The 12,884-nt window shown below is 46.2% G+C and overlaps 1 protein-coding gene across 1 annotated transcript in view; it reads left to right on the plus strand.

Annotated features, from left to right (window-relative positions):
- Positions 1-2,629: 2,629 nt before the first annotated feature.
- Positions 2,630-12,884, plus strand: part of ttll12 (tubulin tyrosine ligase-like family, member 12) — a 183,199-nt gene continuing 172,944 nt past the window's right edge. The window contains exon 1 of the mRNA XM_034165451.1: positions 2,630-2,989. Coding sequence (XP_034021342.1) covers positions 2,871-2,989 — 119 coding nt within the window. The 5' untranslated portion in view covers positions 2,630-2,870. The remainder of the gene's footprint in view (positions 2,990-12,884) is intronic.

Genomic DNA, 12,884 nt, shown 5'->3' on the forward strand with positions numbered 1-12,884 from the left:
TGGTGTGTTTGTATATGTGTGTGTGTGTATATAGGTGTGTGTGAGTATATGCTTGTGTGTGTGTGTGTAGTGTTTGTGGTGTGTTTTAAGGTGTGTGTGGTGTGTGTGTGGTATATGTGTGTGTGTTGTGTGTGTGTGTGTACTGTGTTTGTGTGATGTGTGGTGTATATGTGTTGTGTGTGTGTGTGTGTGTGTTTTATGTGTGTGTGTGTGATGTGTTGGTTGTGGTGTATATGTGTGTGTGTGTGTGTTGGTGTGTGTGTGTGTTTTGTGTGAATGTGTGTGTATATGTGATGTGTGTGTGTGTGTGTGTGGTATATGTGTGTGGTATATATGTGTGTGTGATATATGTGTGTATATGATGTCTGTGGTTGTGTATGATGTGTGTGTTTGTGTGGTTTGTGTGTATGTTTGTGGTATATATGTGGTTTTTGTGTGTTTGGTGTATATATGTGTGGTTTTATATGGTTTGTGTGTATCTATGGTGTGTGTGTGTGTCGGTGTGTGTGTGTGTGTGTGTGTGTATATATGTGTGTGTGTGTGTGTGTATATATGTGTGTGTGTGTGTGTGTATATATGTGTGTGTGTGTGTGTGTGTATATATGTGTGTGTGTGTGTGTATATATGTGTGTGTGTGTGTGTGTATATGTGTGTGTGTGTGTGTGTGTGTGTATATATGTGTGTGTGTGTGTGTGTATATATGTGTGTGTGTGTGTGTGTGTGTGTGTGTGTGTGTGTGTATATATGTGTGTGTGTGTGTGTATATATGTGTGTGTGTGTGTGTGTGTGTGTATATATGTGTGTGTGTGTGTGTGTGTGTGTGTATATATGTGTGTGTGTGTGTGTGTGTGTGTGTGTGTATATATGTGTGTATGGCGCTAGAGGGTGCTCACACTACGTAAGCGAACTACCACTTACCGAGCAGTCAGTCCAGCTTCACAGAGTCTATAAGCTGTAATAAATTTGTCCTTCCAGTGCAAACCAGCGTCCGTTCTTTACCAGGACGACCCACAAATATTTGTGCTGTTGCAAACACAAAAACCAGCAGCTGCACCTCTGAGAAAGCATCGCGGCAGATGCATTTTAAAGCAATCACTGCCTTTACACACAGACACACTGCACACACACATTTTGAACCTACTTTGAGTAGAGGCAGGTCTCTGCTCCAGTCCTCCGTCTGCTCCAATATACAGATTGTTGTTAATTGTGTGTCTTATCTTGCTTGGACCAGGGCCACAGAACCATTTAAAAAAAATCTATACATTTTGAATATCTTGGTGATAAAATGCAACATCAGAATTTCTTAACACAGAATTAGCTTCTATGATAAAAATAATAAAAAGATTGTGTTTTTAGAGATCTGTGCCCCTAGTGGGGGGGGGGGGGGGGCACAAGCATCTCGGTGGGTGGACATAATATTAGCAACTCTAAATTATCTAACGTTACAACATGGCAAACCTTTTTTAAAGAACTCTATGTATTATCAACAAACAGAAATTCAGTTCTATGTTTCTTCTAAAAAGAAGCTGAAAATTTAAGATCAAAATTTTTAAATATCCTGTTGCACCAAAGATGAAGGAAGTTCATTTTAAAATTCTAAATAATATACATATCCTTCTGCTGAATTCTTAAGATGCCAATTTGGTTTTGAGCAGAACAATTGCTCATTCTGTGATGAGGACAATGGGCCTCATGTATCAAAGTTGCGCACTTGTGGCGTAAATTTACGGTGTAAATTTGAAGTACACCAAAGTTGCCATGACATGTATCAAGCAGTGCGCACCTGCCCATTTCCGGCGTACGCCCGACGTAACCTTGATAAATGCGGCGGGTGAAAACAATCATAATTATAATAAACACACCCATAAATATTCAGACTCCGCTTCAGACACACCCTCATTTCATGACATGGAAGCCAGGAAGACGGCAAAGAAAAAGAACTCCACCAATCACAATGTGTGCCAGTAGAGCGTCAAAAGCGGCCGTCGTATTAATTATGTAGTATAATCAATAAAGTGTTATTCTCTTTTCACATGTCAATAATTCTTGACATGTGAATATTTGCTCGCTCAATTAATACGACGCCTTATTTTTGAGATTTCTTTATTTTTTAGATGTGTTTTTTTTATATATTTTATTTTAACAAACGAATGGAGAAGACAAAACCTGATTGCAGCATGGGTGAAGGGAATGACAACACTACAGTTATAATTATCAATTTCATAGTCTAAAACGATCACACCACATGAAGTTAAGCTCAGCGCTGCTCTGGCTCCAGGCTCGAAGTCTGTAGAAAAAGGTGAGCAGCGCTTTCTTTGCGGTCAGCGCTGTGGCCACGGATTGTGCTCGAGACCAACAATCCCACAAAAGCGGGATTTGTATTAATTATTATGTAGTATAATCAAGAAGGTGTTATTTATGTAACATATGCATTGATTTGTATAATGGCACTGTTTATCATGTTGATCATTTACATTTTTATGTGGATTCCAGTGCTGGATCATTTTGGTGTATAATTTACGCCACCTCTCGACCTGGTGTATATTTTCAGCGCACCGTACGCCAACGACCACATTGATAAATGCCAAGTAGCGCAGCCATTTTGGCGCTCAAATATCGCCGTACGCAACGTTGATACATGAGGCCCAATGAAACCACAGAACATTTGTTTTATGATTGTAAATTTATGAGGGTCTTCTGGGAAGATTTTCATGACTGGCTATTCCCAAGGAGGTCTTCCAGACACGTCCAACCGGAAGGAGTGAAAATGGATGAATGAATTTCATTAGTATTGGAGAGAAACTTTGAGTTGAGTTTGACGAAGCGGAACTCCAGCTCACCATCTGTCCTTTATTCCAGATTTATGAATCATGAACTACCAAGATAATGAGGATGATGAGTCAAAGCATATGGACACTTCTGGAAGAGTGCTTCGTTGTAAAGTGGTGGTGACTCGAGACAGTGGTCTCCAAGTTTCGGAGCCATCCAGGTAAGTGGCTGGGGCTCTAATGCATCACTGTGTACATAAGACAGAGGCCTAGAATTCAACACTGCCTCAACCTCAGTAAGTACTGTTGTGAGTTCCTCAAAGTTCAAAGATGCTTTCCCCAGTACCCTCTTTAAGTTTAATAGTTTGCCATAACTCTTTGTCAGCTCTTTTGAATGTTCTGGCATGATCAGAGCAAATGATCCGACACAGCCCTCGTCTGGCAGCGAATCTCTTAAAGGCCAATAGGAAGTTCTCTGTAGTCTGATCTGAAACTAACTCCAAATGCACTGCTCTTGTTACTGCACATGTAAACAGTGCGTCGTGTGCCTTTACTGGCTGCCTTTTAGTTTTAAAATACAAGGGTCCCGCAAAATCCACTCCAGGAACTTCAAATGGAGGTGACTCGGTTACTCAGTCTCGTGGTAAAGGAGCAGGAATCTGCTGTGCTGCTTTAACCTTTAACCTTGAAATCATGGGTGCAATTTGGTGGGGGATAGGGGGGACATGTCAACCCCACCTTTTCAACCAGGGGGGACAGAATATCAGAACCTCCATGACCAGTAAAAAATCAAGGACCGAGACATCACCCGGTATGGCAGAACCGGGGCCCCACCCTGGAGCCAGGCCTGGGGTTGGGGCTCGCACGTGCGCCTGGTGGTCGGGCCTTAGCCCATGGGGCCCGGCCGGGCTCAGCCCGAAAGAGCGACGTGGGCCCGCCCTCCTGTGGGTTCACCACCTGCAGAGGGGGCCATGGGGGTCGGGTGCAGAGAAGATTGGGTGGCGGTCAAGGGTGGGTGGCCCGGCGGCCCGGTCTATGCTCACAGCCCCTGGCTGTTGGGACGTGGAATGTCACCTTGCTGGGGGGGAAGGAGCCTGAGCTTGTGCGGGAGGTTGAGAGATACTGACTAGAGATAGTCGGGCTCACCTCCACGCAGAGCTCGGGCTCTGGTACCCAACTCCTGGAGAGGGGCTGGATGCTTCATTTTTCTGGCGTTGCCCACGGGGAGAGGCGGAGAGCTGGGGTCGCATTGCTTATTGCTCCCCAGCTCAGTCGCCATGTGTTGGAGTTCACTCCAGTGAACGAGAGGTTCGCGTCCCTATGCCTTCGGGTTGGGGACAGGTCTCACACTGTTGTCTCGGTCTACGGGCCGAGCGGCAGTGCACAGTACCCGACCTTCTTGGAGTCCCTGGGAGGGGTACTAGATAGCGCTCCGACTGGGGACTCCATTGTTCTTCTGGGGGATTTCAACGCCCACGTGGGCGACGACAGTGAGACCTAGAGGGGGATGATTGGGAAGCACGACCTTCCCGATCTGAACCCGAGTGGTGTTCAGTTGTTGGACTTCTGTGCTAGTCACAGTTTGTCCATCACGAACACCATGTTCGAGCACAAGGGTGTCCATAAGTGCACGTGGCACCAGGACACCCTGAGCCGGAGGTCGATGATCAACTTTGTAGTCGTATCATCTGACCTTCGGCCACGTGTCTCAGACACTCAAGTGAAGAGAGGGGCAGAGCTGTCGACCGATCACCACCTGGTGGTGAGTTGGATCCGCTGGGAGGGGAGGAAGCCGGTCAGACCTGGCAGGCCCAAACGTATCGTGAGGGTCTGCTGGGAACGACTGGCAGAATCCTCTATCAGCGAGGTCTTCAACTCCCACCTCCAGGAGAGCTTCTCCAAGATCCTGGGGGAGGTTGGAGACATGGAGTCCAAGTGGACCATGTTCTCCACCTCCATTGTCGATGCGGTCACTCGTAGCTGTGGTCACAAGGTCTCTGGTGCCTCTTGCGGCCGCCATCCCCGAACCTGGTGGTGGACGCCTGAAGTGAGGGATGCCGTCAAGCTGAAGATGGAGTCCTACTTGTCTTTGTTGGTAGGTGGGACCCTGGAGGCAGCTGACAGGTACCGGCAGCCCAAGCGTGCCGTAGCCCGTGCGGTCACAGAGGCAAAAACTCGGGTCTGGGAGGAGTTTGGGGAGGCCGTGGAGGAGGACTGTCGGTCAGCCTCGAAGAAATTCTGGCAAACTGTCCGAAGCAGCTCTCCACCAGCACTGTCTACGGTGCGGGTGGGGAGCTGTTGACCCTGACTGGGGATGTTGTCGGGCGGTGGAAGGAATACTTAGAGGATCTCCTCAATCCCATCGTCACGTCTTCCGAAGAGGAAGCAGAGACTGGGGACTCAGAGGCGGACTCATTCATTACCCAGGCCGAAGTCACCGAGGTGGTTAGAAAGCTCCTCGGTGGCAAGGCTCCTGGGGTGGATGAAATCTGTCGTGAGTACCTTAAGTCTCTGGATGTTGTGGGACTGTCTTGGCTGACACGCCTCTGCAACATCGCGTGGCGGTCGGGGACAGAGCCTCTGGATTGGCAGACCGGGGTGGTGGTCCCTCTGTTTAAGAAGGGGGACCGGAGGGTGTGTTCCAACTATAGGGGGATCACACTCCTTAGCCTCCCCGGTAAGGTCTATTCCAGAGTACTGGAGAGGAGAATTCGACCGATGGTCGAACCTCGGATTCAGGAGGAGCAGTGTGGTTTTCGACCTGGTCGCGGCACACTGGTCCAGCTCTATACGCTCCGCTGCTGTTTGCAGACGATGTGGTTCTGTTGGCTTTGTCAAATCAGGACCTTCAGCGTGCACTGGGGCGGTTTGCAGCAGAGTGTGAAGCATCCAGGATGAAAATCAGCACCTCCAAATCCGGGGCCATGGTTCTCGACCGGAAAAAGGTGCTTTGCCCTCTTCAGGTCGGTGGAGTGTACTTGCCTCAAGTGGAGGAGTTTAAGTATCTCGGGGTCTTGCTCATGAGTGAGGGACGGATGGAGCGTGAGATCGATAGACGGATCGGTGCAGCGTCTGCAGTGATGCGGTCGCTGTATCGGACCGTCGTGGTGAAGAGAGAACTGAGTAGGGGGGCAAAACTCTCGATTTACCAATCGATCTATGTTCCGATCCTCACCTATGGTCATGAGATTTGGCTCATGACTGAAAGAACGAGATCGCGAGTACAAGTGGCCGAGATGAGTTTCCTCTGCAGGGTGGCTGGGCGCTCCCTTAGGGTGAGGAGCTCAGTCACTCGGGAGGAGCTCGGAGTCGAGCCGCTGCTCCTCCACATCGAAAGGAGTCAGTTGAGGTGGCTCGGGCATCTTTTCCGGATGCCCTCTGGACGCCTCGCTGGAGAGGTGTTCCGGGCACGTCCCATTGGGAGGAGGCCCCGGGGAAGACACAGGACACGCTGGAGGGACTATGTCTCTTGGCTGGTTTGGGAACGCCTTGGGGTTACCCCGGAGGAGCTGGGGGAGGTGTGTGTGGATCGGGAGGTCTGGGCGGCTTTGCTTCAGCTGCTGCCCCTCGCGACCCGACTCCGGATAAAGCGGAAGAAAATGGAATGGAATGGAACGGGACAGAATTATGGTATGTCACCCCCACCTTCTGACATACATGTGTGTACTTGAAACATGCTATGTCAGTCTTATGTGCAAACCATGCCAGAATAGTATCTTTGTTTCTGTAAGTTTGTATTTTTAGCAGCATTGACTTGTTTACAACACCTGTTTCTTGTTTGTCACATTCAGAATTTTCTGGGACTGCATTTGCCCAGATTTGAAACCAAAAATAGTTGCCTCTAGGGACTAGTGTCTACACATAAGTATCAATGGACCATATGCTAATTTACTAAATTCTGAAAGTTAGAAAAGGAAATCAGAAAAGCTATCTGGGACCTCAGAAAGCCCATCTGCAATTATTGTTTGATCTCCAAAATCAGTCTATGCAAGCGAAATTATGTTCAGTATGAGTGTTGTCATTAGTGCCACTTCGAAAATTAAATTCATGATAAGTAATTTATCCTAAACTTATGATCTGTTGTTTTTTCAAACTTATGCAAAAACAAATCTTGAGGAAAAAAATACAGTATGCGATAGTTAATAATTAAGAGCCTGTTCTTTCATATTTATGAATACATTTTACCACATTGCAGTTGTTTTTTTTTTAATGAGAGCTCAACCTATCATTCTTTTTGAGTTCTACACATGGTGATACTTTATTTACACCAGGATGTTAATAAAATCAATGCTGGCTGTTCTCAGAATAAAGTACTTATATCCAGTTTCAAATTGTATAAGTCAAATGGTGTCCACTTTATGGTCTTCTAAAAACATTAAAATTATTGTTCTGGATGCTCAGAATGCATCTGAGCTTATCTAGAAACCGATGGCTTCAAGGGAGCCTAAAGTGGCCCCCAGACCCCCTGCCTATGACCTTCGGCCCTGCGGGCCTCGCACTTTGTCCCCCCCAATTTCTAGTTCTAAATTGCGCCCTTGCGTGAAATGATGCGTTTTACATGCTGTCTTCCCCTCAAAATCCAGTATTGTTCTCTGACTTGAATCAATGTGACTCTTACACCAGAATGCATCACCTTTTCATGGCATGACTGAACTAATAGTTCAGAATACTTGGGATTTGTTGGTAGTGCCCAGAGGTGCTGTTCTCGAAAACTTAAATCAGAGTTCTGCAGTCTTCCTCCAACACTCAGCAGACCATTTTCATCTAAGTCTTTGATTTTAGAGTCTCTCTTCACATTTTGCTTTAACCTTAGCTGGGATATTTCAGAGTTAAAACAACTCTCTAGAGTAGTCTTCACCCAGTACATTTCAGTTGCATTGAGCTCTTCTGCAGTTAACTCTCCCTGCATCTTCTGACAAGACCTTGTGTTAGTTACAAACTGTTTTACCCATGCAGTCATTCTTAACAGTCTTAAGCTTGCTGTTCAGTACTAGCAAGTTGTACAACCGCCTGATATTTAGATTTCAGTTCTGTGTTTACCTCATTCACCACATAGTCATCATCAGTGTCCAGTTCCCTTTCAGCTGTAGACACTGCAGTGGGTCCACTCCACCACAGGCGGCTCTCGATAAGGCTCTGTACATGCTGACCTCGTGTGGGCACTTCAGCAGGGTTCAGTTTACCTGCACAGTGGAACCACGACTCCGGGTTTGTGAGCTCTTGTATTTCAGCCACTCTGTTGGCCACAAATGGCTTCCACCGCTGGGCTGAGCTGCGGATCCAGTGAAGATCATCGAGTCCGTCCACATGCTGAGCTGGTTCTTCTCCATGTTTAGTGGCTTAAGAAGACTGTGTCCTAATCTTGCTCCAATAAGTGCACCCATAAGCTCTAAAAGAGGTCATGTAATCTTCTTCAGCGGAGCAACTCGCGACTAAGAGGCCACAGAACTGGTAACAGTCTCTCCTTGTTTGTTTTGTCCTTGTAGATACGCCACAGCACTTCACTTGTATCACAGTAGATAGGCAGTTTTACTGTGTGTGACTCTTGGTGAATCTTGATGTGGTACCATCTGGGAATGGCCACCAGGTGGAGCAGTGGTAGCTCTGTACACCACTGTCCATTTCTCAGTCAAGTCAGTGGGTAATGGTTCATCCCACCTGAGCCCTCTCTCCCACATTTCTTGGAAAAGACACTTCACTCTGACAGTAAAGGAAATGAGAAACCCAGTGGGGTCAAATATGCGTGCTGATGTCTGATACACTTCTTTTTGTGTTTTCTTTGTCCTTCAAAATGTCCATTAGCCCCCTTTGATCAAACACAAAATCATCTCTCTCTGGTCTCCAAACAAGTCCTAGCACCTTGAGCACATTTCCACAGGACTCAGTATCTCCAGTGAACTCTGCTCCAGTCTCTTTCCACATGAGGTCAGGTGAGTTGGTAACCCATTTGCAGAGGTTCACGCCTGCCTGAGCAAGAACGTCCTTTGCTGCTGTTGTCACATGTAGACTTCCTGCACAGTAGGTGAGCTGGAAATAAAATCATCTACATACAGAGAGTCTCTGAGAGTCTGTACAACCTTTGGCTGTTCTGTTTCAAACAGTTTGAGATGTTTTCTAATGGTGGCAGCGAGTAGGAATGGGCTGGGCGACGCTCCAAAAACAACTCTGTTCATTCTCAAGACACGTACCTCATTTTTGCAGTCCTTGACTGGAGGTCCATGCACCCACAGGAACCTAACAGTGTCTTTGTCCCTTTCTGCAAGGGGAATCTGAAGGAAAGCCTTCGTTATATCGGCAGTAAAGGCTACTTCATGCAGTCTGAACTTAATGAGCACCTCCAGTAGGTTTGGGTTTAGGTTCAGCCCAGTGTGCAAACAGTCACTGAGGGATGGGCTGTCTTCATCATGTGAGGATGCATCAAATACCATTCTGAGTTTTGTTGTGGCCTTGTCCTCTCTTAGAACAGCATGATGTGCCATGTAATATTTTACAGTCTCTTTGTTCCCTGCCACTGTTTTACCCTCTGAAACCTCCTCACAGATCCCCTGGCAAACAAGGTTGTGTCAGTTTTCACTTTTTTCATAAGGCTCTCAAAACATCTCTTTGCATCCTAAACAGAAAAAAACAAGGTTACAATGGGCTAAGGAAAAGCAATTGTGGACTGTGGATGACTGGATGAAAGTCATATTCAGTGATGAATCTCGAATCTGCATTGGGCAAGGTGATGATGCTGGAACTTTTGTTTGGTGCCTTTCCAATGAGATTTATAAAGATGACTGCCTGAAGAGAACATGTAAATTTCCACAGTCATTGATGATATGGGGCTGCATGTCAGGTAAAGGCACTGGGGAGATGGCTGTCATTACATCAATAAATGCACAAGTTTATGTTGATATTTTGGACAATTGAAAGGATGTTTGGGGATGATGAAATCGTTTTTCAAGATGATAATGCATCTTGCCATAGAGCAAAAACTGCAAAAACATTCCTTGCAAAAAGACACATAGGGTCAATGTCAATGAGCAGATCTGATTTGATGCAGGTGTTAATTTGGGGGATGAAAATTTACAGGGTGATTCCACAATTTTTTCCTCAGAATTGAGTGATTCCATATTTTTTTCCTCTGCTTGGTCTAAAAAAGTAACCGTTACTGACTGCCACAATCTTTTTTTTCTTGATTTCTTATAGTGTTTCTTAAAGCCAGAAAGTTGCCATTTGAAATGACTTTAGTTTTGTGTCATGTCTGTGATCTGCTTTTTTTCTACAAAATTAAACAACTGAATGAACATCATCCAAGGCCGGTGATTCCATAATTTTTGCCAGGGGTTGTAGTCTGCCCTTACTAACACCTGCAGCTCTTGGTCATTAGCACTAGTGGAAAGTCTGCAAAGTGCAGTCCTCTTTTCTTTGTCTCCACTTGAATGGCGTCGCGTGGGACTTTTATCACAGCAGTACACAGCTGAGGAGTCTCTACAACTTCTGTCTCAAGTCTCTGTTCAGTGTTCCACACATTCTCAAGCTCAACTCTCACAACATTGTGTTTCTCTGCTACAGGAGTGGTGGAACCAAAAACATGGAGGTTCAGCATCTCGTGCCTTACAACTGGCAGTCCTAATGCTCTAACAACGCTTCTGTGAATGAAACTACGCTGGCTGGCTCCATCTAACAGACAGCGAGTTATCTTTCTCTCTTTTGGGCCTACAGTCCATGTCTTCACAGTCTGCAGCAGTACTGTGTTCTGTTTGTCTTAACCTTTACAGGTCTTGTCACTGAAGACAACACAGCATCTGCATTTCCACTATTATCGCTCGTGTCAATATCTGGCTTAGCTTCAGATTGTTCACAAACTGACAAATGGTGTTTACGGTCACATATGCTACACAAAACCTTCACTCTGCAGCGTTTTGGGCCTAAGCAGACAAACACCGTCCAAGTTTCCTCAGTACATCCTTGCATGTGCTCACTGTATGTTCAGGACAGTTCTCAGGTTTGTGGTCACTCCTGTCACAATACACACAGGTCCGGGGCACAGCGCTGGCTGTGTGCAAAGCGGTCGCTGATGGGACACTCCACTTTCTGGGTTTCTCGCAGGCGTAGGACGGCTGGTCACTTTCTGGGTTTCTCGCAGGCATAGGACGGCTGGTCAACATGCTTGTGTTGCGGGCTCGGGTCCTTCAATGTGTGGCCTGGTCTGGTAAGCTGAAGTGCCCATTCTCTGCTTTGCACCTCATTCTGCAGAAATTTAACCAGCTCTGGCACCTTCCATTCGTTGGTTGAGTTCGGTTGGCGAGTGTAGGCAAGTGCAATGTCCTCTGGACTGAGCTGTAGTAGCACTGGACACAGCAGGCAGCTGTACGTGTCCAAGCTACATGTCTGGATCTCACATTCGTCATACAAATGCCTCAAAGCTTTAACATCAGATGGTCTTTTAACAGGTGTCAAGTTCAGTAGTTTGGACATATGGGCACTGATCACAATGTCCTTTCCCCAAAAGCGGCTCTGGAGTAACTCTTGCAGCGTCGTAGTTGTCATTTGTCATTGTGAGCCCTGCAATAGTTCTTGCAGCTGCTCCAGTCAGGTAGGATCTGAGGTAAGTAAACTTGTCTGACTTGCATAGTGCATTGTTTCTGTGAACAGCTGTTTCATACTGAGACCAGAATTCCTGCCACTGTCTTATTTCACCATCATACTTTATCATTAATTTGGGAAGTTTAACAGTTTGTCTGTACTGTGATGTAAATGAACCGCTGCTTACATCACTCACACGCGCTCTGGTAGTGTCTCTGGCGGTCTCCTGTGACCTGATGAAGGTGGTGGCGCGAACCTTCCACATGAGAACCCGGTCCATATACTCCTGTGTGTTTGTTTTTCTCAGTGTCCAGGTCGTCCATGGGCGTCTCATCTTTTCAGCTTGGGACTCCGAGGGCGGTCGCATCTGCTCCACTCTCCCTTATCTCTGCCCTCTGCTTTAACCTTCAAGTCCCTACTTCACCAGTCTGTGAATTCCTCAAATTATATTGGATACTGGATCTATTGGACTACTATTGGGTAAACCATGGAATTGATCAGCTGGTCTCTGAACACTATTGACACCATCTTTTCTACAAGAAGGTCAGGACCGGGGGATCCTACCTGCCCAGATGGAACGTATCCTGCGGGCTGTGTTCTCGACTCCTGGGGGTCATGGCGTGTTGCATGCTTTGCGCCATTCTCTGTGGAGGATGTCGAGGATTTATTCATATTTGGTCTCATGGTAGCAGGGCTGGTACTTTCTGGCTTATATGCTGTCCTGATCTACCGGAAATTTGGCAAGACGGCAGCATCAAGAACCACGGCCCCTCGCTTGTCCGTTATGATTAACGAGGTGGGCAAGGCAGTGCATTCTCAGACTGCGATGACTCTTGTACTCAGACGCAAATTGGATGACATCTTGGAGCAGATGCATGCCTTGCAGATGATGAAGATTTCGTAGCCTGGGGAATATTCTTAAAACATTTAAATTTAATAAAACATTTCGGGTTTTCCAAAATAAATCATCCAATGCTCAGACAAAACTGTACCTTATTGTAATTAATGTACAGTCATGTTAAACTCAGTTAATAATCATGTAAACTGTATTCTTATAACATACAACTGTAAATACTCTTCATGGTGACACTTATAAGCACACAGATAAACTTGTGTGGCTTGTTCTGTGATGCTCACCTGCTGTATGGCATAGTTTATTAGTGCAGCATTGTGTGGGAGAGACAACATTTCAGCTCCGTAACGGGGGGAAAAAAAAACAACCCAAAAAACATGTTGCATTCCACATTTTCGGGAGAGGTAACATGCTTTTATTAGAGTTCTGCTGGCCACATAAATGGAAGTGATAGCACCTTTTTAGAATAGTGCCAAAAATAATAAAATGAAATATAACAAAACTTTATGCTAAATAACTGGAAGATACATTGCACAAAGTAAGTCCCTTCAGCTGCTCCCTTGTTCCTTCACTTGGCGTTGCCACAGCAGATTCCCAATGGGTCTCCATGTTGAATTGGCACAAGTTTTACGCCGGATGCCCTTCCTGACACAACTCCACATTACATGGAGAAATGTGGCAGGGGTGCAATTTGA

Source organism: Thalassophryne amazonica, unplaced genomic scaffold (genome assembly GCF_902500255.1).
Source record: "Thalassophryne amazonica unplaced genomic scaffold, fThaAma1.1, whole genome shotgun sequence".
In the NCBI taxonomy this organism is placed as follows: Eukaryota; Metazoa; Chordata; class Actinopteri; order Batrachoidiformes; family Batrachoididae; genus Thalassophryne; species Thalassophryne amazonica.